Source organism: Hydra viridissima, unplaced genomic scaffold, assembly GCF_058129835.1.
Source record: "Hydra viridissima isolate aposymbiotic clone 2 unplaced genomic scaffold, HvirCarnegie_v1 scaffold_19, whole genome shotgun sequence".
Classification (NCBI taxonomy): domain Eukaryota; kingdom Metazoa; phylum Cnidaria; class Hydrozoa; order Anthoathecata; family Hydridae; genus Hydra; species Hydra viridissima.
This window is the reverse complement of record NW_028324318.1, coordinates 1461419-1489165: the sequence shown is the minus strand read 5'-3', so window position 1 is coordinate 1489165 and position 27747 is coordinate 1461419. Positions and strand designations below refer to the sequence as shown.

Genomic DNA, 27747 nt, shown 5'->3' with positions numbered 1-27747 from the left:
CAATGAGATTATTTTACTATTTGAGAAATTTAACTTTTTGTAAATTTTATTATTTTTGTTTATTTTCTTAAAAACATTTTGTTTGTTTTTCATTAAAAAAATTATTGTATTATAAAGAGGGGAGGGGACAGAGGGGAGGGGACTTTACCAATTGGGATTTAAAAGTTCTTTATCTAAAGGGATATTTCATAATAAATAACATTATATAATTCAATGCATTTATTTATTATGTCAATTAAGCCACTACCAAGTTAAAGTCAACACTCGGCTCACTTTGGGAAATGTACTATTTATATTCAATAAAATTATTTGCAATTTAAAAAATTTTAAAACTTAGTCATTATTTTGGGAAAAATAAAACCAATTACATTTTCATGGTTCCATTTAAGTATTGCGAAATAGGACAGAACCTCGCTTAAAATGTTATTTTCGCGTCTTAAATTTGTATAATAACAACAAGTTTGCCATTTTTAAATGTGTTTGGAAAAGGATACTTTTTGCGATGTTTTATAATATAAAATAATAATTAAAATCTAATACGGATAAAGTATTTATATTAGCCATATATTTTGCTTTTGTATTTATGGTATTATCATATTATATTATCTTACACAACAAGTATATAAAAAATCTTTTTCAGACTGAATTTAAATATTAAAAAATGAATGCAAAATGTGGATCTGGGAAACCAACAAGAAAAAGAACGCATAATATTATAACTAGACATGAAAGTGAAAGATATGCTGGGCAACCAAACGAACTACCTGTTAGTGACCTTCCAACATATAAACAGACTATTCAATATGCTTATAAGGTCGAAAAAGAAATGATTACAACTAAAAAAATTGATTCTCCTGCCATAGTTTTAAAAGTAAGTGAAGAAATTTTAAAAATTTGGAAAAAAGTGAATCCAAATCTTCCACTTATGAAGGAAAAACCTCTAAGAAATAAGTTACAAAGAACATTTCAAAAAGTAATTGCAGCTGAACGATCTAAAGCTTCAAAACATAAAAACAGTGTTCGTTGGTTGGAAAATAACCTTTTAAAGTTGTTTGATATATCAACATGCAGATGTGAACTTCCTCTTTTAAATTGCGATGACAGGTTTGAAGTTACATTTTCAAAAAACCACAATATTAAACAATATGTTTGTTCACACAAATTTGTGACTAAACTGTCAACAAATTTTACAGCTGTAAAGTTTTTTTATTTCTTCTCAAATTATGGCATTATATTTTATTATACATATTACCCTTTAGAAATGTTCGATGCAAGGGTTGCACTAACAAGCACTATGTATGTCTCTGTGAAGAAAGCAAACAGGTGACTTTTTTTTTTTGTATAATTATTTTTTATGCTTTTTATTATTTAAATACTTTCTCTAAGCTATAAAATTTTTTTTTTTAACTTAAGGTTCCAGTTCTAGAACGAGAGTATTTAAAGGATCAAAAAGTTAAGCGAGGGCCCTTTAGAACTTGGCAGATAGGCCAAATTGATAAGAAAGAGACAGCCAAGATCGCAAGAAAAAAAAGTAAGGAGAAAATTTATTTAACAAGTGACATGGCACTTCATTCAGATAATGATTGTATCAGTGAAACTTATGATGTAGAAATAGATAATAATGATGATTATAAAAATCAAAACCATGAGTTTTTTGCAAAAACACTGTGTAAAAAAAATTACACAGATTTAACTAACATTGCCAAAGCTGCTATCAGGTTCGAAGTTAGTGACGCTGCAACATCTGCCATAGCAACTGCTACCTTGATAGACTATCAAATTATAACTCAAAATGACAGATCACAAATTATCACTGAAAAAAAGATATTTGATACTAAAAAGCGTGTTTCAACCATGATTAGTGAAAAACATAGTTCAGAAGTTTTTCATTTAAAAGTCATTGGAGTAGATAGTAAAAAAGACAAAAATACATTAGCACATATATTAGGATATGATCAATATGCAGAACCTATTATTAAAAGAACAGTAAAAGATGAACATCACTTAACTTTTACTGCAGAAAGTGGACCTTTTTCTAAGAAATATTTAACTCATATTGAAATAAAAAATGGAACAGGAATTACAATGGCAACTGAGACTCTAAAAATACTCAAAAAATACAACAGCATTAGTAGTTTGGAAGCCATTGTTCTTGATAATACTTCTGCTAATACTGGTGCAGATAATGGCTTAGTTGTGACATTAGAAAAGCTTTTAAACCGACGAATCCATTTAATAGGATGTGTACTTCACCAAAATGAGTTACCACTTCGCCATGTCATAGCTGAAGTAGATGGTAAAACTAACGATCCAAAGAAATATAAGGGCCCTATTGGTCAAAAAGCTTCTGCAAGTGATTTGCATGATTTACCAATAATTGATTTTGTTCCAATTCATTCAGAGATTGATTCCTATGTAAACTCTAATATTTTATCTGATCTTAGTACAGATCAACGTAAACTTTACGAGTACTGTATTGGAATATCTAAAGGCTTTATATCTCCAAAATATTCAATAAAAAAACCAGGACCTGTTTACCATGCCAGATGGTTAACTCTAGCTTTAAGAATAATGATGGTTTATGCAAGATCGAAGAATCCTACAGATGAGTTGTGTACAATTACAAAGTATATAGTCCAAGTATATTGCCCCATGTGGTTTGCCCATAAAAGGTCTGGACTTTATAAAGATGCTCCTAGACTTCTTCATAAGACAATAGAGCTTGTTAAAAATCAGGCAGATAATATACAGCAAATTGTTTTTCAAAATCTTCAAGGAAACTCTTATTGCTGTCTTCAAGAAAACTTTTTATATTCTATGTTGCAAGATGATGAAAAAGATATAAGGGCTCAAGCTATTAAGCAAGTTTTGCACATAAGGCAATTAAGAGAAGTAAGTCCTGAAGTCAAACCAAAAATCAAAGCAAAATTAATTATGCCTATTAACTTTAACGCTTATACATGGAGTAGTTTAGTTGATGTTTCTTTAATTGAGGTTGAACCTCCAACTTCTATCCTAATTCCATCATTTGAATTAGAGAACGCTTTGCAGACTTCTAAAAAACCTATTCTTACAGATTTACCCAACAATTCACAGTCAGTGGAAAGGTCCGTGAAGCTAGTATCAGAGGCATCAAAGATAGTTTATGGTCAAGTAAAGAGACATAATTTTATTCTAACTAAAAACCAAAGCAGAGCAGAAAATAAATGTAATTTATCTAAAACTGATTACTTTATACCTTTTTCATGAGAAAATGTTTTTTTTTTCAATTTAATTTAGATCACATACCAAAGTCAGAGGGCATCCTTGACTTGACTACTGTCAAGAATAATTTTTTTAAAAGTAGCAAACCTCTCTTAAACTTAACTTTGAAATCACCCCTGTGCAAAAAAACATGTTGAACGCAGTAATTTCAGAAATAAGCGGGGGCTAAGGCAGCCAGAAACAAAATTTAAATAAAAAAATAAAGTTTTAAGGAGGGGGGGGGGACTCTTGCCCCTCAGCCCTCTGTTTCTATCTCAGTGTTTAAGATTATGTGGTGAATATTCATTCCATAATATTCAAATATTCTAATGGAATGAATATTTGTATCAAAGTTTGTACTGAAGTATAATAAATATTAAAAATGCCATAAAAATGAATAATTCATTGAAAACAAGAGAATACTTAAAAACTTTAAAACTATTTCCCAAAATTGCTCTTTATCCAATAGGTCTTAAATTTTCAGGATTGTCTTAGAATAATATGTACAACAAATCCCAAAGTGAGCCAATATGATCTGAGAAAAAAAGTACATTTTGGTAGTGGCTTAATGTCAATTTCAGAATTTTATGGAAAATTTACCTGACTTTTAGAGACTACCTTTTGGGGGTTATAAATAAGCGCCCATTAATTTTTTTGGTTTTTATTAATTAACAGTCTTTAATTAATGCGTATAAAATATTTTATAAAAAAAAAAAGTGCCATCTTAGGTAACAGATGCTTTGCATCACAGATCAATTTTACGAAAATATCGATCTGACTCATTTTGGAGACCTATAACTTTTGAATGCAGCTCTTTAATCAACTGATTTTTTTAAAAATGTTTACGCACCACATGTAGATCAGCAGGCAATTTGATTTGTATTAACTTTGTAACTAGTTTTTAAGATTAAGGTCTTTAAAATCACAAAAAAACTTATTCTTAAAACAAAAAAATTAACTTTAGCCCGCCATTATGGAAAAAGTTAAGATGCCAGAAATAATATTTTTTTCTTTTTTCAAAGTATCCACAGCACACTTGCTATCTTATAATAATTGAAGTATAAAACTAACTTGTTCAAAAGTTATTGGCTGTTAAAAATGATGAAAAAACCCTTTTTTCTTGTAGAGTGAAATTTTATGCAAAATAGCCCACTACTTAAATAGCGTTTTCTCAAGAACCATATTAGACATTGATCTAAAATTTTCAAAACATGCTTTTAACATATATATGTACAAAATCAAAAAATTTCAATAAAATCTGAGATGGTCCATGAGGGACCTCATTAAAATTTGCACCACTTGGCATGGAATGACCCTATATATATATATATATATATATATATATATATATATATATATATATATATATATATATATATATATATATATATAAGGTCATATATATATATATATATATATATATATATATATATATATATATATATATATATATATATATATATATATATATATATATATATATATATATATATATTTAAAGTCATAAGACTATTGTAAAATTTATTTTAAAATGACAGTCTGTTATATTTAAAATTTATTTGTGAGTGCTATTTAGAGTAGAAAAAAGTTATATAGGAAAGATCGCAGTCTTCAGGATTCTTTCAGACTTTTCCTTACTTCTTTCAATTAAAAGTATAGTTTAAATGGATGATATTAGACTAGAGGCAGATATTAGTTTAGAAAATGGAAATGTTAATAGGCGAGTTAATCGTCGCAGAAATGTAAGAGATAGGCTTAGGCCAGATGAAATAAATAATCGACAAAATGCTAGCAATGCTGCTCGGCAAGCAGTAAATAATTTGAACCCAAATGAGGAGAGCTAGGCTAGGCGAGCTGAAAATAATCGTCGCAGAAATAAAAGAGATAGACTTAGGCAAGATGAAATTAATAACCGACAAAATTCTAGAAATGCTGCTCGGCAAGCAGCAAATAATTTGAATCCAAAAGAGGAGAGCTTGGATAGGCGAGTTGAAAATAATCGTCGCAGAAATGAAAGAAATAGGCTAAGGCGAGATGAAATTAATAATCAGCAAAATGCTAGAAATGCTGCTAGATAAGAAAGAATGCATTGTATAGCAAGAAGTAATACTATTCCAGATTATAATTATTTAGGAGAAATGAGTTATATTTGTCAGCATTGTGTTGCTAAGAAATTTCCTAATGAAACACATTTTTTATGTTGCCATAATGGAAAGGTAGTTTTGTCGCAACCTTCATCATTTCCACAAGATTTAGAAGATTTATATAAAGGAAACTATGCAGATAGAAATGCCAGTCTGATTTTTTTAAATTATATTAGAAATTATAATGCCTGTTTTTCTTTTGCTTCATTTGAAGCTAATGTATTCAACCCATGAATCATGGGCCGCCATGTTTTAGAAAATGTGGTCAAGTTTTTCATCGTATAGGTAATCTCAGACCAAATCAAGATGTTCCGCCAACATGTTGTCAACTATACATCTATGATCCACTTGCAGCAGTAAATTTTAGGATGCAACAACGTGGTAATGATCTTTGCTTAAATGATATAATGTTTCGATTGCAAACTATTATTAGTGAAGAGAACCCATTTGCTCTTGCATTTAAAAACATGGCTGAAGTGGAAGATGAAGAAGTTCGTCGAGCAGCTCTAGAAGGTCGCTCAGTGTCAGTCGTAAAAATGTCTTTACTTGAAGGGCAAGATAGTCGTCGCTATAATCTCCCTTCACATAATGAAGTTGCAGTTGTATTTGTTGGTGAAGATGGTGCACCACCTGCTTCCAGGTAAGTTATTTACCCAAGAGGTCAACCTCTTAAAACTATATCGAGTTTGTCTGCCAACTTAGATCCTATGGTTTATCCTTTTTTTTTTTCCGAGGGGTGATGCTGGTTGGCATAATCAATTGGTTCACAACTCTGAACGTGCTACATTGGTTAGAAATCATGTTACATTATCTCAGTATTACAATTATAAACTTTCAGTTAGACAATTTTTTTCTTCACTCCTTTATGGCAAAAAACTGTTTCAGCAATATGCTGTTGAGGCGTATGTTAAAATTGAAGGCCAGCGCCTTGCTTTCATCAGAAATAATCAAAACAAACTGAGAAGCAAGCAGTATGATGTCTTACACGATCATGTAAACAACCTTGGAAATGATCATAATGTTAGACCAGGGCGTGTTGTAGTTTTGCTATCAACTTATGTAGGAATAACTGAAAATTTTTATCCAGGTCAGACAGCAAATGATAGACCTGACATGGTTATTCGAGTATTTTAACTCAAATTAAATAACCTTTTCAATGACATTTTTAAGCACGGTGTATGAGGGAAAGTTGAAACACATGTTCAGGTTATTGAGTTTCAAAAGCGTGGTTTGCCACATGTTCATATTACTTCACTTTGCAAATGATGATAAGCTTGTAACAGCACATGATATTAATAATTTAATATCTGCAGACATTCCAGATCCGATTGTAAATCTAGACATTTATGACGTTGTTAAAACTTGCATGATTCACGGTCCATGTGGCATACTGATTCCAAGTTCTCCCCGCATGAAAGACGGGGTGTGCAGCAAAAACTATCCTAAAGAATTTAATGCTAACACATTAGCAGTTCATAATGGTTATCCACGCAATAGACGTCGTGATAATGGTTTGGTTATCAATATTAAAGGTAACAATGTAGATAACCGCTGGGTAGTATCTTACAATCCATGGTTATCAAAGAATTATCAAGCTCACATTAATGTTAAAGCTTGCGTGTCTGTTCAGGCTGTTAAATATTTGTACTAATTAGGGACCCGAGACCCGAACTCGGATCCGGGTAGTAGTTTCGGGTGTTACCCGAATTTAAATATTCGGATAATTACCCGAATGTTATAAATTACCCGTTTCTTTTTAAATCGGGTAATACCCGATTGTTTTTTATACCCGATACTTGATACCCGTAGAATACCCGTAGGAAATACCCGTAGAATTACCCGAAGAAGTAAAAATACACAAAAGAGTTCAACTCCATTCACTTATCACATTGAATTACTAATAAAAAAAAAAATTTCAAATATGAATATTTGTACTAAAGGAGTTCAAGTTTCAGGATTAGCAAAAAGTTAAAAGTAGCCAGGCCAATTTAAATCTGAAATTTGATCCAGTAATTTACTGTTCTCATTCATGAACACTAGCTGCTCCATTTTGATAACGCTTAAGTTTGTTCTCCTTAAGGTGCATTTGTTCCCTGCACTTGAAAACACTCTCTCAGAAGAAGCAGATGAGGCTGGGATAGCCAGAGTCTGCCTAGCAAACCTTGCAAGCATAGGATATATATATATATATATATATATATATATATATATATATATATATATATATATATGTTTTTTAAAATATATATATATATATATATATATATATATATATATATATATATATATATGTTTTTAAAAATATATATATATATATATGTTTTTAAAAATATAAAAACATATTTATACATTATGGCTGAAAATAGGCATAAAAAAAATGGAAATATGAAAATAAAATTTATATACATACATTACATACAGACATACATACATACATACAGACATACATACATACATACATACATCCATGCATGCATTCATACATACATAGACATACATACATACATACATACATACATACATACATACATACATACATACATACATACATACATACATACATACATACATACATACATACATACATACATACATACATACATACATACATACATACAGACACACACACACACACACACACACACACACACACACACACACACACACACACATAATTGCACAAACAGCTGGACGTATGTTCAAACAGCAAAAATATTTATTTAATTATCACTATTTTAAATCCTTTATAAAAATTATATATATATATAAATATATATATATATAATTTTATAGGAAGGATTAAAATATTCATAATTAAATTAATAAAAAGTAGACCTTAAAGTTGTCAAAAAAAAGTTTAAAAAAAAATATAAAGCTATTTTACATATTTTGTTTGGAAAAAATGAACGAGATATCCGATTTTTTTACCCGACTAGTGCGTAGTTCCGAATTACGGGTAGTTTCGATGACCGGGTAACAAAAGCGGTTTGCGTATTAAATAAAAAAAATAAATTTTTACTTACTTTTTATATTTAAAAGTGATAGCACAATGTTTAAAAAAAAACTGTGAAGAATTGAGTATTAATTCCACCTATTCCATATAAATATCAATTTTTAGCTAATTAAAGCATAGTCACAAGAATATATGGTCTGGAAACAAACAAAAGCGCTGTGTTTATGTTATTGTTCAAGAAATTACTAGTTCTCATTCTTCCAAAGGTGCATAGTAACGCAAAAAAACAAAAAACTGCATAGCTCAAGTCCTTAAATTTTTAATTTTCCCCTAATTTTTGTAAAGTTTTTAGATTTTCAATTTTCCCCAAATGATGCAGATGAGTTGTGGGATAAGCTGAAGAGTCTTTTTGAAAAGTTTTAACAGTGACCCTGAGAAATATTACTCAGCATTTTTTAGACTCGTGTTGAATAATCTGCATAAAACCTGCCTTATTATTTTGAAGAACGCACTTTTTCCAATACTCGATTGCAGAACGTAGCAAATGATATTTTAAACTACCTTACCGATAAAAAAAAATTCAATAATGAGAAATGCGAAAAATCGACCATGACTATAAAGGATGCAGAAATGAAGTTTGCAATATTTAGCTGCTTATATTATTCACTAACTGTTCAATAAGTTACACTATTCAAAAAACTTATTTTTTTTATAGCATTCAATGATACTCTTTACTTCTAGCATGTAAAGTAGAATTTGACACAATAAAATGCTCGTGATAGAGATGGTTTAAGGAGAGTGAATTCTAAATTTATTGATATACTTGTACAATGTGAGCTATTATTTAGAAAAAAAAACTTCAACATTTATCAGTGTTTTCTGTAAATGATTTTGTAAAAGAAATTCTTACAAATATAACAGTTATATCTAATTTTAACAATGTTTGTATATCAACTGATACTTCTGTTACAAACAAAATCAAAACAAAAGTGCTTGAGCAGATTATCGGTTTATTTGTAGGAGTTCAAGCATTTTCATTTTGCAAGAAAATGAATGTGAAAAACACAAAGTTGCAAGGTAAGATTCCAAAAAAGATCACTGCGAACTGAAATGAAGAAACTTAGCTGCAGCAATAAACTTGTGTAAACTAAAATGCTATAAAACTGCTATTAATTTAAAAAAAAAAATTTTCATTTGTTATAAAAAACTACTTAAAATAAATTTTTAAGAGCATTAAATTTGAAAAAAAAATGTAAATTTGCTAACAAGACAAAGATAAAGAATACAAAAGTTACATTTATTTTATAATAGTAAAATATCTTTTACATTATCACTAGATATTATCTACAAAACAAGTTAACATCAGGAAGGGCATACGATTGTAATAAATTGTTCCAACTTAATGTCATATTTACTTATTTAAATATGACATTAAGCTTCGATAATGTCATATTTAAACTAGAAAATAACATTTTTTTATGTTCTCTGGTTTAATATGTGTAATTATAAGTGTAATAGTTTTAGTGTAATCATTTTATTTAGCTATTTTCTGAAAGAAGTAGTTAACTAGAAAATAAAAATTTTAAGGTATATAATTATCTACTCTCTTTTATAAAAATTGCAAATTTACAGACTGGTTTTAAATAAGGCTCAGACTGAATTTCTAAATAACCATACACAAATGAGTTGACTTTCTTTGAGTAAAGTAAAAATTGATCCGTATTTTTTTATATGGACATAAATTTGTGGCTAATTTTTTGATGTTATCATGTAAAAGGTTTTGTTTTTCAACTTAGAAATTGTTACTGTCAAAGTTTTTGTTTACTTGTATTTTGGTTCTTTCTTTTTTAAATTTTATCTTTTAAATTCATTACTTTTAGTTAATAAAAGTGAAGAAAGTAGTTAAAGGTACAAATATTGCAAATATTTCTGAATTTAATCAAAGTTTTCATTAATGATAATGATATTTAAATTAATTCATGTTAATGTCACTTGATTTTAAAGTAAATTCAGTTTTATTAATATTTAAGCAAAATGGGCTCTTGAATTCTAGATAAAACAAGAAATACTGCTTTATGATTTCAATAATTCAATTATTTTATTTTGGGATGGTAAAGATAAAACCCTTCCAAAGAAAATGTGCTTATGAAAATATTTGATGGTTAAAAAAGTTGTTTTAATATTAAAATTTCTTTATACCTGTCTACGTTCATTGAGAGGATAGGTTTTTTTTGTTGGTTTTAGTTTCATTGCTTGAGGCTGTTTTTTGTTTCTTCTATCTTTATTTAAGGTAAGTAGAATCTAAGAAAAAAGAATTTAAGTTGGAAGATTTCCTTTCTCTTTAATTTTATGAACTTCAAATTTTTTTCCATCCTACTTTCAATTACTAAATTCCAATAATCCTACCTTATCAATATTGTTTCTGACTTCTGGATCTGAGTCCCAGGCATTGCAAATCATTTTCAAAACCCAAAGTTCGTCATTAAAAGTGTAAAATTGTTTCAAATTGTTTATATTAGGTCGTTTATATTGATGCAGTGCCTCTATTAGGAGAGAATCATTAAGAATAGGTATTATATTGACTCAAGGGCTATCATATCCAGAAAGAACTTCGTAAGATAACATTGCCCAGGAATGAATGTCTGACTTAAAAGATGGGTCTTTAACTTCCTGTTTGCAGATTTCCGGTGCTGTGTAAGCTAAAGTCATTCCCAATAAAAAAGATTTATTCGTTAGGGTGGCATTAATAGTGTCCTGTATTAATGAAATGTCATCAAAGTCGGATAAATTAACACATAGTTTGCTCAATGTTCCAGTGACCAAAAGGTTAGATGGTTTAAAGTCTCTGTGTATAACACCGCTGTCGTGTAATGTTTTTAAACCCATGGCAGCTTGTTTGATGATGTCTAACCTCTCATTTAATACGTAATGATCGTTGTCATTAAAAATTTTGATCTGTTGAGATACATTGTTTATACATTCATCTCCAACATTTACTCCACAGTACTCAAATATAAATGCTGATGGTCGTAATGAATATCCTCTAAACACTACGAGATGAGGGCAAACTAGTTTGCATAATTTATCTGCTACCTGCAGTGTTTTCTTCTTGGATAGTGGTTGCTTAAAGATTTTGACAGCAAGCGGCTCTCCTTTTAGCTCAAATTTAAAAATAGATGCGGATGTCCCTTCGCCTATCTTTATACTGAAACTGAGCGGAATATCTATCAAAAAATCTTTCATTTTACATTCTAGATCCGACAGTGATTTTAATGAGAATGTAGCCATTATCTAAAATTGAAATAAATTAACTAAAGTATGGTGATTTTTTATCCATACTTATGAAATATCTGTTTCAATATTTTTTTTAATGAAAAATTCAAAGTGGAATTTTTCTCAAATGTGATTTTTCAAAGACAATTAAAAAATTTGGAAACGAAATTCGATGATTTGTAAAATAAATAAAAAAATTAAAGAGTGCAAATTAAAAAACATGGTTAACAATGGTTTTTATTTGCAAAATCGGTTTTAGTTAGCAATTTTATAATTGCCCCCTGAAAGTTCTTTACGCTCCACAGACGGGCGCGCGCCCCACTTTGGGAATCATTGACGTATCACTAACCATCGGAGTCTCGTTACGGGAAGTATCGTGTGGTCACAGGATAGGTCATTTTTTACAATAAAGATACAGAATTGGGATCGGTTTTGGAAGGACTGATTTTTTCGATAACAACTTCGAAGTACCGTTTATGGTATTATCGTACATACGAGACTTCTGCGACTTATGCTTACCTAATACCAATACTTTTTTTTTTTTAAACAATCAGTTTTTAAGTGAGAACTAATAGCTTTAACTAAACTGTTAATTTTTGCTATTTTAACTTCATTTTTTATGATACATGATAACGAAATTTTTTTTTTTTAATGTTTATGTTTCGTCTGGTTAGAATTATTTTGTTCTATCTCCCATTTTAAACGTTGAAAGAAAGTCTTAGATTTTTTTCTATAAGTAAAGATTACTTAAAATTTTACAATTACTTTTTTAAAAAGTAACTTATTTTTAAAATAATTTATGTTTAAAGAAACTATTTAGGAAAAAAAAATTTAAAAATAAAATGTATTTTAAAAGTGATCATTACTTAGTAAAATTAAAAGTTTCTTTTCTCCCAACGTTTAAAATGGGAGATAGAACAGAATAATTCTAACCTGACGGTTTGCAAAAAAAAAGAGGTTTAGTTCACTAATAATTTGTTATTGTAAACTCAAAATATATTTTACTTGTTTTTTTTAATTAAGAATAAAGTATGAAGTTTTTTATATGTAGGGGAGAGGGGGGGGGCTTTGAGCGTTTTTTAAACGTTTTTTATAAATCAATATTTTAATTATTCGAAGCACTTTTTTTCTTCTGAATAGTCAAAGCAATGAATAAGGAATAAAACTGTATTGTTTTAATGAGTTCTGAGCTAAACATTAAGTTAGAATTCTTATTCCTTGAATATGCGTGAAAATGTTTAAATCTGCCCCAACCTGAGGGAGCTTTGAATACACCTGGGGTAGCTTTGAATTATCTTTGGCAAATGGAAATAACTAGTGATTAAATTCTTTTTTTTAAAACAGACCATTGATTTATTTTTAAATTTTATTAAGTTTAAGTTTCTAATAGTAAAAATCAGTTATTTTCTCTATACTATCTTATAATCACTCTAAAGAGTTGATTAAACGAAAGTTATATAAAGCTATTTAAGCTGTAAATAGAGGCAAATTTAAAAAAAAATAAAACTTACAAAGATAACTAAACCTTAACCCTTTCCACTCCTTTGTCGAGTTTGGCTCGACATATTGCTTCAACCAACTCCTATGTCGAGTTAGACTCGACATTTTAGTAACACAAAATTTAAAAATAATTTTAGTTATCAAATGTATTTTTTTTTTCTTTTAAATACTTAATATCTATAATATATAATCTCATTCTGAATATTCCGAATATGCAAAATACATATATTTTGTCAAGTTTTTCCTTTTAGGTAATTAAAAAAAATTAGGAGTTCAAAGGGTTAAAATTCAAAAAAATACGATTATACCGGTAAATGGAAATGGATTAAGTTCTTTTGCTCGTTCATTTGTCAAGCCATAATTCGTTTTAGAGCTTCTTACTTGGTAGTCTCTTAACATTATTTCCTCGTTTTTACTAAATACTTATGCGACAGTATATTTAGTTGTCAAACCTAACTTGGTCTTAAATAATAAATTTTTACGCTTCTTTATTCTCGTTTGGCCTCATTTATCCATTTGCAACTTGGAGAACAGCATTTCTTACATTTTCCTCTATGACTTCTGTCACTCTCTTTTTTTTATAATTTCAAAGTAATCAAAATTCAGGCTGTAATAATCAAGCAATAAAATACGAGAAATTTAAACAGCGATTCAAAGGTGCCCCATTCATTTGATTCAAAACTGCCCCAAAATCATTTTAAATAATAAACAAACATTTTTCCGAACAAAATTATCTCAATTATTGACATTTTCTGTTTAATTGTAAATGTTATGAATTATCTTAAAATGATATTAAACATCTCACGGATTAGAAACGCGGTCAGGAAAATCTTACAACTTTATGTCGAAATGTTTACGATTTGTCCTCAAAAACAAACCATCACATATTTTGTCCAGTTAATGCCAAATGGCTGGAAAGACAGATGACAGCTGCAACGGTAAATTTTATCTTTACAAAATATTTAGCTTTATTAAGTTTAAATACAAAAACGCAATAAAAATTCATTTTTTTAAAGCTGCCCCCCTTCAAAGCTGCCCCCCTCCCCTCTATTTAAAATTATTTTAAATTTGCAAAAATAACTTTTACCTTAATAAAGAAAAAAGTTTTTTACTTTCGCTTCACGTTTTGATTGAATGAAAGACACGTTTAAAAATCATGTTCCCGCAAAAATATCCGAAATTTATAAAAACTGGTTTGGGCAGTTGTTAATATTCTAAAGTTCGATATTCGAATTTCTAAGAAATATTTCTATAAAGACTATCTGTAAAAAAATGTTGAAATATGTTAATATTTACATTTTTTCAAAAACTGTAAATATTAACATACTTTTCAAGGTCTAAATAAGTTCATGTTTTTTTGGTAAATATTTTTGAGTTCTCACTTCAAGTTTTTGAAAAAATGTCGTTGATAATGTTCACGTCATCGTGAGGGAAAGTTCGAATTGTTTAGCAAGTCGAATTGTTTCACTGACGTTTGTCGCCACCGAATTAGCACGGTGATTTAAGCGTAGGATGTTATTGTGAGCATGCGCATTAAATTACACTATATAAAGAATAAAAAAAAATGGCGGAGCAGTTTTTCCGTAAAAACTAAAAACTTTAGTGATTGATTTCCTTTCTAAATGTCTATTTAGTCTTCGCAATCAAAAAAATAAAAAGTTTTTAAGTTATATAATTGATAAGCTCTTTATTAAATTAAAAAAAATAATAATAATAAGTCGTAAAGTAAGAGATTTTTTTGTTTAAAATAATTAAGTTTTTAGGTGAAAAAAAAACAGCATCCCCTCACTTATTTAAAGAATATCTTGCGACTGAAAATTTTTTGGATAAAAATTAAAACATATTCTTATTCTCGATACTCTAAGGAAAAATTTTATATTAATCATTTTCACCAGTCATTTTTTTAAATCGAGATAATTTATATAACGTTAGGCAAAAATTATTTTATTTTTTTGACTGAAAAAAATGTAAGGTTAGCTTATTTATGCTTAAGGGTTAAAATCAATAAGGTCAATTTGAAAATGAAATTTAAATTAGGAATTTGTTTTTCTTTTAAACTTTTAAAATTTATAACAAATTTTCAACTAATTTTAAAATTCTTTTACAAAAATATTTGTAAAATTTTATTAACTCATTTTTCTTTTTTTTACAATTGGCTTTATATCTTTTGCTTTAGGATGATTTCTTAAAAAATGTTTTTTAACAGTGCTTTCTAGCCGACTACAACCCTTCATATGCCAGAATAATCAATTAAGATTGTTGAATTCGGCGTGTAAACTTTCACCACCTTGTTCACCATACACACCGATTCCTAATCTCCATTTTTCAATAAACTGATATACATGGTTTTCAAGTAAATGCATTTTAGGTGTTACAGAAGCATCTGGCCATGTAAATCTATAAAATTCCATGAATTTTTTGATTGCTAAATCTAAAAATTGACGAAATTTTCCATTATACAATACATAAAGAAAAATAATACTCAATAATATCATACTGTAAAAATAACAAGAGGTAGTTTAGGTATTATAATTTACAATCAAGAGAAAAATTTACAAGAGTAAAATCGAAAAAGTCAGTTAAATATTTACCAAGCTCCTGAATATCATTATCTTTGAAATAGTGTGAACTATTCATAATATTATGACACTTAGAATAATATGAAAATAACTTTTTAAATTTCTGGCTCACATCAATAGATTGTAAGTGAACACCAGTATCTATAAATCCAAGGTCTACAACTAGCTTTGGAATCGAATTGCATAAGTCAAGCAATGGTTGATGCTGTAAATAAAAAAATATCAAAAAAAGTCAAATCAATTCATAAATCAAGGCATTATTAGCATTGAGCATTAAATATATTATTTTATGCAATACACTTTTTTATTATATATAATAAAACAGTTTGTTGTATATACTCATATATGCATTTATATATATATATATATATATATATATGTATTTACAGTATTAAAACAACAACCTTAAGCATTTTGTGAACATGGTTTCCTACAAAACATTTCCCATGATAGGCTTGCCTTTCAACTTTATTTTCTTTCAATATTTCATCTAGTTTTTGAATGCATGGTCCTGACACTTTGTCTAGTTCGTTACATTCGTGTAAACTTTGTAGCTCTATTGACTAATAATATGTTTTTTAATTAAATTAGGTAGACAAAATTTACAGATATTTAATCTTTTAATTATATTTGTATAAATTAAAAAAATATTGATAACTTAAAGTAAGAAAAACTTCATCCTCTTTATTAAATTGTATTATCCTAGTTTGAACAAAGTTTTAAAGCAAGTTTTATCTATAAATTTTGATTAATAGTAAATTTAATGATTCATATTTTTTACTGAAAAACAATACCTTTTCGTTTTTTCTCAATTCATAATAAAGAATTCTTGGTTTATATATTTTCAAAATATCTTCTGCTCTTTCTGGATCACGCAAAACTTGTATTCCAACTGTGTCTTGCAGAAGAGCAATTTTTTCTAGACAATCTGTAATAATGCTATTCAAAAGACTTGATTGGACATGGATGGAAATAAACTTGTCAAATTCTGCTTTACCAATAGTTTTATTTCTTAATGCAAGTTCTCCAGCAAGTTTTATATCAATTAAATGACACTCATCTTCTAACATAATAAAAAACTTCAAGTAGATACCCAGAGATATATGTAATGCAGGCATTGCAACCTGTTAAAATTAATAAAAACAACTGTAACTATTTTGTAGTATAACAGCATTATTTAAATAAAAAGAACTAATTTACTTGATCCAGAGGAATATTAAACAAAGATTGATCAATAACATTGTTGAAAAGCTTCGCATTCTTTAAAATTCCTCCAAAACTCTGAAAAGACTCAAAGTTATCTCTTAACGAACAAAGTGTTCTATGTGAAACATTATGTTTTCCATTTTCAGGAGTTATTTTGATCTCTTCCTTTGTTATGTCACAAAAGAGGCAGCAGTGCCGACCTGTGAAATGAAGAAAAAAAGTAATAAATAATGTGTTGAACGACTGATTAAAAAAATAATTATTCAATTGCAGAAATAGATTTGTTAGGATAATGATTTATTTATTTCATATTAGAAAAAAAACTTACCACTAGCTCCTGTGATTCCATATACACTGCACAGAAAATCGTAATCTCCAAACATAAAAACACGACAATGGTGATTTCTAAACAAAAAAGTTTTTTTATCTAAGACTTTATGGAGAATAAATATTTTACAGCTTTGATACAGTAATAACATCCTAAAACTAATTACAAAGTACCCACCCAAACATGTGTGGAAACTCAAGAAAAAAAAAGTAATATGAATTGTTCTGAAAAATTATATTTTATTGTTCAGAACAAATATTAACCGTGACTGCTGTGACATATTAACTTACTTCCAAACCATTTTTTGCAACTCATCAACTTGCTGTGTATATCTAGACAGTCCAACATTCAGATTGACACGATAGTCTTTTGCTTCAAAAGTACTAAACACAAGACTATTTGATTTTGAGTTAGGCTGATTTTGATTAACAACTTGGTAACTCATTTTAAAAGAACCACCTCCATGATCACCACCAATTTTTATATGTATTTCATCCTTTATAATCCCATCATGTTTAAGTAAGTCAAACCTTAAAGAATTAACATTTAAATTTGTAAGTTTGTATACATATATATATATATATATATATATATATATATATATATATATATATATATATATATATATATATATATATATATATATATATATATATATATATATAACACTGGATGTGATGATAGGGCGACAGTGTAATTTTGTAAGTTTAAGGCGACATTTTTTTTTTCGTTTTATTTTTATCATTGATGATTATATCTATAGAATATAACTCAAAGGCATAAAAAAGGTTGTTTTTATCTTGTTTTCATCAACAACGGCTGAAATTTAAAAGATATAAAATATGCTGTCGCCTTAAAGTAATACAAACACTAATTGAACATTAAAGCGACTTGTCTATGTCGCCCTAATAGCCTTTTAGGTTTTCGAACCTTTTTCATTCGAATCGCTATTAAATTTTCACTGAATCACTTCTTAAATAAAAGTTTCTTCAATTTAGAACTATTTTTTTTAGTTTTGCTAATAATTATTATTTAAATTTTACGACATTTGTTTTTAAAAAATATTTGGCTTTGTTTAAATGACAATTTGAAGCATACACAGCTTTACAAGTATGTGTGATCAAATTTATTAAACAAACAAAACTAATTTTTTTAAATAAAAATAACTTAAATGTGTGAGAGAATACTGTTAAACTTTTCTGCCTTTTTATTAAACTAGGATAGTCTTTTGCTGGGTTGCTTTCAGCGGAGTAACTTAAGAGTTTTCAACTCCCACCCATTTTTTTCCCCCCATCTTTTGAACAATTACCCCCTCCACCTTTCCTGATGTTCCCGTTATCCACCCGAAAATGTTTTGAAATCTTCAATTATTTTTTCCAGATTTTCATCACATGTTTCATTCTGACCAAAAAATATAGCTTTATACTTAGAGGAGCACATTCATTAGAATTTCTCCATCCTCCTCACTTTTAAACATTTTTATTTTATGATCGTTTTTACTGCAATTAAGAGAGAGATCCTTTATGTGTTAGTAAAAGAGCTTTCTGCACTTGCTCATGTGAAAAAAACTAAAAAGGCAGTTACTCTCACTCAATGTTATACATTTACTAGATGACTAACTCGCGCTGCCGTTATGAAGCAAATTTTTTTTTTGCTTCATAACGGCAGAGCAAAAAAAAAAATTTGCTTCATAACGGCAGCGATTTTCTGCGGGCAAAACAACCAGCAATGTTGCTTTGCCAGCAGAAAATCGCGAAATGATAAAAAACAACCAACAGATATTTTTGTCGGTTTGATTAGAAAATATGTTTAAGAATTGGTGAAAATGTAATTATTTTTTGAAATTTTGCAGTATTTAATGCTTTGTAGTTATAGTTATTTAAAAGTAACTTATACGTTACTTTTGATTTGCTAATATAAATAAATTTCGTTTACATTTTTCTATGAATTTTATGCGGAGTTAGATATCTAGTTAATATAGATCTTTGCTCTCATTTCATTTCCCGATATTTGATGTAACTCGTTGTTAAAATTTTTTATCCAGAAGTTAAACTGAATTAGGAACCTTGAATGTATTCTTTACCAGAATTTTAAATAAACAAATTTAAGTGAAAAGGAGCCTAATAAGCGTACGTAAAATTTGCAAATTTTTCAAATGGCGTCTGAAGATTGCCGTAGTCCCCGCTCATTTTAATTACGCCACTGTGAGTTAGTTAAATCGCTGAGTTTAATTAAAAAAAAAAAAAAAAATGTGATATTTCCTTCAGATAGTTTGTAATTTTAACGCATCTGAATACAAAACGTTTTTCGTTACAATTAAAAGTGAAATAAATTCATAACGGCGTGGTGTGAGCTAAAAGTGGTAGTTACATTAAGCATTATAAATTTTTATTTCAGTTGTCATAGCTTAAGAAGTTTCGTTAACTGAGTTTTCGCTTCGAAAAGAATATACTCATGATGGGGGTTTTTTAGAAACTCGTTGTAAAGTCAGAAAGTGTTTCTTAATTTGTTAGTTCCCTGAACAGCTCACATCACAGATATTCACTTTTTTTTTTTTTTTTTTTATTTTCACTTAAAAATTGATAGTTTGACAATTTCTTGATCATGAAATATCAAAACCTAGACGTTAACTACATTAGAAGAAAAAAAAGTTAATAACATGTATATCTTAAGATAATTTCATATAATTGACGCTAGCACTGGTTATTTTTCTTAATAATGGATAAAGTTTCTCGGATGGTCAGTAAAAAATTTAGTCCAATAGATGAATTTATTTATGTTATCTTAAATGTTACAAAAGATTCTGCTCTGAGTAAAAGGTACAAAAAAAGTGTTTCTGTCCATGACATGCTGCTTTTGATTAACAACTAAAGAAAAAGGTTTTCTCATTTTGACTTTCAACGCTATTATTCGTGTTACATCCGCCAGTTACCAATCTTGTCACCTTGCCTAACCCAATGTTTTTCTCTTGTATTTTGTTTTGTGCTTTTATCTGCTAAAAAAAACAAAAAATACTAAACAGTTACTTTTCTTTTCATATGCTACATTTTATCTTGAATTTAAAAGTATGTAAAATATAAATAAACCTAATAATATCTATTGGAAAATATTGGAAATTATTTAACAAACATGTTTTAAGATTTTTTCAATTTTTCTAAGCTTACTTTTAGTTTCTGAAGTTTTTTCCAATGATCACTAAAAGATGTTGTCTTCCCAACACATATATGAGACTAAAAAAAACTGTAAAATCAGTAAAAAAAAATTTGAAATATGATAAAGTAGAGTAAAATTAATTTTTCAAAATTTTTTTTAATTTGACAAAAACTTTGGTTTTCTTTAGATCTTAAAGATTTTTTTAAAATTTAATTATAACTCTCAAAATGCATCTCTTTCATTGCAATTTAACTTATGATATGCTTTTGGACATCAACAGTTTTTTTTTTGTATTTTTAAAGGTTTAATGGTGAAGTTAAGAGGAAGTAGAATAATAAAAAACCTGTTCACTGTGCCTCAGTTTTCATTCAGAAAATAGAATTAAATACTTAACAAGCACTTGCTTTACTTTCATATTTAGCTGCATATTTGGTTATCTTTTTATAATGATGATCAAGATATTTTCTTCCTAACACGATATATTGAACAGATGTGCTTATTAAATCTAAAAAACAAAATACTAAACAAAATTCTAAACAAAATACTAAAATTACAACATAAGGCAGAAATATTGAACAAGATTGAACTGATGAGCCGTCAAGTTTTTATATATATATATATATATATATTGTTTATCAGTCAAAAGAAATATACTTTATGAGTAGAGATTATATGAATTAAAACTTCTGATATCTTATTGGGTAACTATTTTGGTATTTTACAAATTTAATTAACATTTTCAAGATAATTATTTTTAAAAAAAAAACACCTGTTTTTCTTTTGCCTTTTTTTTGAATAAATTTTTGAAGATTTTGAAATTTGTTTTATATTTTTGTAAATAGTATATTTTTATAAATTGTATAATTGTACGCTTTTAAAACTGTATTATTATTATAGAAATGGTACATAAATTACTGGAAATGAAAAATTTTCACTAGGATTTAAAAAATCATCACATGAACTTTACGCCATTTGTTTCTGAGTGTAAAAACCCTTTGTTTATTTATGCTTTCTTAAGTTTTTGTTTGTTCTGGAATTTTTTTAACTAGTGGATTTTTTTATAGTACCAAATGCTACTTCCACAGTTTCAAACAACAATGTCTTCTAGCTGAAAAATGTTTTTAGCATAAAATAACTTTAAAAAAACTTTTGGTATTTTTGGGGGAGAATTAATATTGAATTAAGTTTAACACTTAAACTTGATTCCATTATGAATTTAATTACGTTTAACGTTGTATAACAGTAACTTTTATGTGACTTTGTTGAGATGCTACAGGTGCAAAACTGAGATTGTTTATATACAACTGAAGAGATGTTTTCTTGCAGAATATGATGGTTAAAATTTATATTAGAACTGTTAAATATCTAGGAATTTGTTAAAAATTGTTGAAAAATTGGTACCGTAAAATGAGGTGACTTTGGCCAAATTTAAAATCTTTTTTTTTTCAAAATTTAATTATAAATGATTAATATATTGATATAAATTGCATTAGGTGTGCACAATGTCAAAGAAATAAATAATTAAAATAAAAAACAAAAGTTTTATACCTTTTACCCAATTTTTTCAATTTTTACGGTGAGTCAAAGTCACCCCTATAGTGGTGGTGACTTTGGCCACCTAAAAGCAAATTATAATTATGGATTATTCGTTTCATAATTTACATATTCACAGATACATGGATACAAGGTGATATGTTTTTAAGGCAAAAAAATATTAAAAACAAAAGCTTGAAGCTAATTTACACATTTAATTAAGATATAAATCACACAGAAATCTTGATAATATTTAAAACTCAAAAAACTATGCATCAATCATCAAACTATAAATGCTAGAGTTATTTAATAAGTTATCTGTAATTATTTGCTGTTCAAGAGTGGATACCTTTGTTTTTTTTGCAAAAGTCATTTTTTTTCTTTTTCTTACTTGTATTTATAGCTGCTTGCATATTAACTACATCAATTGATGATACACTTTTTCCTGGGACAACAGAGACTTTATGTCGCTTTTTATTAAGGGGTATATGATCATCACCTCTAGCTTCAACTAAATGTTGTATGAAAGAATCACTGACAAGAGAACCTATTTCTACATCGACATCTTCATTTGTAAATGTTCGTTTAGGAAGTCTATCTAGTACCTGTTTTCGATCAAGTGGGTATAATCCAGTTTTTCTGAAGCCTGCCTTCATACTTTCACAACCAGGTTCTTCAATTTTTTTCATGAGACATTTAAGCAATTCTGGAAACTGGTCTTTTGGAAGGGAAGGAGCTTTACGTCCTTTGCCACTTTCCTTGCAAGTTGTTTATATTTTTCTCCACTGAGCTTTCATTGGTCGAAAATATGCAACATCCAATGGCTGCATTAAATGCGTGGAGTTTGGAGGAAGTGCAATAAACTTAATGTTGTTTTCTTCACACAAAGACAGTACATATGTATTTATATGTGATGACAAATTGTCTCCAATTAGAACATGTTTTCCAGGAGCTTTTTTTAGTTTAGGTAACAATAAAGATTCAAACCAATCTGTAAAACAACTGGAGTCAAACCATCCACTCTTTGAGCGGTTATAACGTGCTCCTTTTGGTCCATTTTCTGTCCAAGTTGTCCACATAGAATCAGCTTTATATACAATATATGGAGAAAGGATATGCCCTTTTGCATTACCACAATACATCAAAGATGTAGCAGACTTTGTTGAATTTATTATCCTCTCAGGATATTTTGATCTTCGCTTTGTTATTACTAGTTTATTACCAGGGTCATCTGTTAAATTAGTTTCATCGTAATTCCAAATGTTTGATGGAGGAACCCCTGCCAGTTCAGGAGTGATATTATCAAAAAAGTTATTAATAGTAACAGTACCTACTTCTGCCCTCTTTCTTTTAATGTTACTTGCAAATCTAACACTTAATTGTTCATTTCTCTTAAGGAATGATTTTACCCATTCAATACCAGGCATATTTCCTGCAAATTGCCTAATAAACATTCCTTTACAGTCTGCATAAGACTTCACAATACTTCGTAAATCATAACAGTCAACTGGGAATCCAAAAGAAGACATAGCTATAACATAGTTTGCAAAAATTTCTTCTTCAATTTCACTAAATATTGTGCAACCCCCCTGGTTTTTTATTATGTAAACCTTTCAATTTATTTTTTATTGTTGATAGAGGAATTTTAAAGGTTAAGCAAGCATCTGTTTGTGTTAAATTACCACTTCTTACTTCTTTTAAACATTTGGTTAATGTTTCCTGGGTGTATGGAATATAATCACGACTCCCAGCAACACGTTTATATGTTCTTGGCATGTTTTCTTTGATATAAATATGATTATTAATTAGTATTTTGTCCTTAAAACCAAAATTTAAAATTATATAAAATTTTATCTGTAGACAACATTTTCTGAAAAAAAAAATCAAAAATATTGTGTTGAAAATCAAATAATTACATTTTTTCACTAAGGTTAAAGTCACCCCAAATTGTGACCAAAGCCACCCCATAAACTTTAATTAATGTTATTTTTAATTAGAAGTGTTATAAATACTATTAGTTATAACATCACAACCCACTCAAATATTAACAGCATTTTCAACCAACTCGCAATTTTGCAGCATATAAATAATAAACAAACAAAAAAATATATTAATAAATCCGCAAACTGCAATTAATATAAGTAATAAATAAACAGAATAACTTTACTTTTGAGATAAACTTAAATTTGGAGGAAGCCTCAAAAGTACAAAGTAGTTTTTAAAAGTTAAACATTTTTTTTATAAATTAGCCAAAGTCACCTACCAGGCCAAAGTCACCTCATTTTACGGTAAATATCTTGAAAAAACAGTTTATTTAGTTCTGTGGTAAACTATTTTGATTTAAAAAATTAAAGAACTTTATGCAATCATTTATATTATTGAATATCATTAATTCAATAATGAAAGTGTATTATTAAATCAACAAATAAATCACATTCTAACAACATATTTCTTGATGATAAAAATGATTGCATGAAGATCTTTCAGTTTATTTCATCAGTAAACATAAAATTGCAATAATAATATATTAGCGAAAAAAAAAGGGTTACTTTCCCAAATATTCATTAAAGCATTGCTTTCAAACTCACAGAGTTTAGCCAATTTAAATGCAAGTGGGATCTCATAGCCCCATAGCTGCATCTGAACTCAATTATTCAGTTAAAGTTAAATTTTTATTAACTGAAACTGGAGAATAGTACTTTAACAAAGACAAATACAGAAGGAAATAAGAAATAACTTACAAAATAACCACATACTGTTTTACACATCTTTTAAATGTTCTGCGTTGAAGATTGTCATTGAATTTTTCGATCCTCCGTTTCATGTAACCAAAGCGTCAATAATTCTGAACCAAAATGTGCCCAAAGGATGGACAGGGGAGGAAGGAGCACCGATGGAGCGAACAAAATGAGCAAGGAGGGAGTGGGGTTGGTTGAATTCAGATAGTTCGCGAGGTAAGAATTATTTTGTTCTATCTCCAATTTTGAAAGTTGGGAGAAAATGAATTATTAATTTTAGTTAGTAATAATAACTTTTGAAATACGCATTATTTTATAAATTTTTTTCTAAATAGTTTCTTTAAATATAAATTTATTTAAAGAATAAGTTATTATTTCTTTAAAAATAAAAGCTAAAGCTCTAAACAATTTTTACTTTTAGAAAAAATCAAAAACTTTCTCCCAACGTTTAAACTTGGAGATAGAACAAAATAATTCTAACCTCACGAGTTTACAACTTACATTAAAAGGGACGGGAAAGGAGTTTGAAAAATGCATATTTGTGCTAAAAATGAGGGTAGGTAGGTAGTGGTCTGATTGTGCAGCGTAGTTTTGGAATTTTTAGTAAAGTAGAAGTAGGTATGTGCGTTTTTTTGCTAACTTTTGAATCAATTTTATATATCTATTTTCTATGTACCTGCCAAAATTTATTAAAAAATAATGACACGCTCATACTCTATTTTTGCACGCAGTAAAGGTACCAAATTTTCTTCTGTTGGAGAGGTTGGGGGGGATTCAAGATTATGAACCTTTTGTATATTTGACTTTTTTATTCATTAAAAAATTGTTTTTTTAGAAAAATGAAACCTTACTTAAAATATTGGTGATTTTTTTAAAGTATTCAAAACATGATTTACACACAAAAACACACAAAAAAAACCTTATTCTGTTATTAATTGAATAAAAATATGACCAAGGCAAAGTAATGCGCTAAAAACTAAACAATGAAGTTCTATTATATAACCACCGTAAGCCGAGCGCTAATTTTTTAAGTTGGTTGCAGCTTTCTTAAGCATTCTTTATAATGAATTTTTGTCATGGACATAACTTTTAGTAGAATCATTAGTTTTTTATGAAATTTTCACCATCGTTATACTGATTTAAAGCTCTTTACAATCATGTAAAATAATTGAATAGCTGAATAGTTTAAAAATTTTGCACACATACCTAGTAGAAGTGAAAAAGTTGAGCAACGTGAATGTTTTCGACTTTGTTTTTTTTAGTTATGCAACCGTGAGAGCTTTTTCTTTGTTCTAAACTTTGCGCAATCTTTAGTGTTTAGTTGTTAACTTGGTAAGTTTATTTTTGTTTTGAATTATTTTTCTTATTGTTAAATTATTTAGTTTTTGATTAAAGTTTTAGTTGTAAGTATTTCTAATTAATTTTTCGGTAATAAGATGTTAACACATTATATTAAACTTATGAAGCCATTGCTTGTTAGGTTTTCGTTCTTTTTTTTATTGCACTCAACCTTATAAACTCTTGATAAGTAGTTCTGATTTTATGCTCCAAAGCAAAATACAGCCCAGTTTTTATGTTGTTTAGTTCATAAATTTTGTTTATTTTTATCATCTTTTGTTTTTTAGTTAGTAGGTTATCAACCGATATGATGTTTCAAAGGGCTGTAAAGGCTTAAATATCAAATAAAAAGACAGATAACATTAAAGTATGCATTCCATAATTATGACTAATAAATTTACTTATGCTTTCAATAGCTTTATTTTTGTTAAAACATTTGGTATGAGTAATTAAGTATCATAGTGCGTCTTTCGGGATGATAGGGGAGGGGGGAGTTAAGATATTTTGAGTACTTCAAAGGAGCGGTTTTATTTTCCTTTTTTTTTTTAAATTTAGGTTAAAGATAAAAGTGATATGCTCCATGCGAAGAAAAATTTTTCTTTTATTGTCTTGAGCTGAGTAAGGTTATTTAAACAGGAGCGCACCCTTGTACAAGTACATACGCAAATTGAACAAGAGGAGGTGAATGTGTATCATCTTCGAACATAAAGATTTACCGAATAAGTTGATTTTCGACAGGGCATGATATACTAGTCTTGTAAATATTGGTATAAATGTAAAATGCTAATAAATAAAATTCCATTAATATTTACCACCAAAGCAGTAGAGGACAAAACTACATGACTTATGTAATGATCTTATAAATTTTTTGATGGAATGTTTCGTTTATACATTTTCATGTTTTCCAATGATTTCATTTAGCATTTCCTGCATTTTTACCAGTCTAACGACTTTAAATTTTTTTCCTATGTATTTCAATACTTAATTTCAGTTTTTACTTGTATTATTAATTATCAATTTAAATCGCGTTCCGACAAAACGACAACCAGAAACGCATGCTTGCAAATGGAGTGCATAATCGCATGGAAGCAAATGGAGGCAAATGAGCTATAATGCTATTTAAAAAGGTTGTGCGATTAAGGTTACTATTTTTGAGTTCTTCGTATTCTAGTACAGTTAGTTGGCAGGGCAGAGGATATTTAGTTTTTGTTTAGTTTATTACATTTAATTTACATTATATCAATTCAGTGCAAGCTGTGTTATGTACACCGCTAAACATTTTTTGTAACTCATGAGTTATTCATTTTACAGAGGTCTTACTGTAAGTTTTAGTTCTATGTATATTTATTAAAGTGCATGCCTTAGAATTGTTAAACTGCATAAAGATAAATTTATGCTATTTTCCAATTATGACTGTTGTATCCAATGAATGTTTTTAGATTATTTACTTTCAAAGTAACTAATTGATAAATTTCATAAAAAGTAAAATATTATTAAGAAAAATTCTTTAATAGTTATACTTAAAAACGTTTAATCATAACCAATATTTTTGAGAATGTTTAATCTAAAATTCTAAAGATGATTCAGCAAAAGAGGTTATGTCATTCATATACATATGTATACAATGTCTTTGGGCTGGTCTTTGAAAATAAGTATCTACCTTTCATATATCTTTTTTTTTATAGACATTTTAAAACCAAAAAATATTTCAGCAATGTATTTTATTCTTTCTTTCTAAAAACTTCCTCTCTTTTAAACT

At 28.2% G+C, this 27747-nt stretch overlaps 1 protein-coding gene, 1 long non-coding RNA gene and 4 pseudogenes across 4 annotated transcripts; 3 read left to right on the top strand and 3 right to left on the bottom strand.

Annotated features, from left to right (window-relative positions):
- The first annotated feature begins 256 nt into the window (after positions 1 to 256).
- LOC145186730 (uncharacterized) lies at positions 257 to 3254 on the top strand. Its single transcript, XM_090075184.1, has 3 exons — positions 257 to 1104; positions 1260 to 1323; positions 1414 to 3254. The coding sequence occupies exons 1-3, from the start codon at positions 662 to 664 to the stop codon at positions 3247 to 3249; spliced, it is 2343 nt and encodes a 780-aa protein (XP_089931310.1). The 5' UTR covers positions 257 to 661; the 3' UTR covers positions 3250 to 3254.
- Positions 3255 to 4907: 1653 nt separating this feature from the next.
- Positions 4908 to 27747, top strand: part of LOC149876627 (uncharacterized) — a 96309-nt pseudogene continuing 73469 nt past the window's right edge.
- On the bottom strand, positions 10317 to 14290 carry LOC145195481 (putative serine/threonine-protein kinase DDB_G0272254; annotated as a pseudogene). Its single transcript, XR_016448625.1, has 3 exons — positions 14201 to 14290; positions 10747 to 11631; positions 10317 to 10641 (listed from the first exon to the last, which is right to left on the bottom strand). The product of XR_016448625.1 is annotated as a putative serine/threonine-protein kinase DDB_G0272254 (transcript).
- Positions 15225 to 17774, bottom strand: LOC145183146 (uncharacterized; annotated as a pseudogene).
- LOC149876635 (uncharacterized) lies at positions 21253 to 24952 on the bottom strand (annotated as a pseudogene). Its single transcript, XR_016448623.1, has 3 exons — positions 24654 to 24952; positions 22262 to 23730; positions 21253 to 21997 (listed from the first exon to the last, which is right to left on the bottom strand). The product of XR_016448623.1 is annotated as an uncharacterized LOC149876635 (transcript).
- On the top strand, positions 25839 to 27541 carry LOC149876634 (uncharacterized). Its single transcript, XR_016448636.1, has 3 exons — positions 25839 to 25982; positions 26276 to 26355; positions 26544 to 27541. It is a non-coding gene; the product is annotated as an uncharacterized LOC149876634 (long non-coding RNA).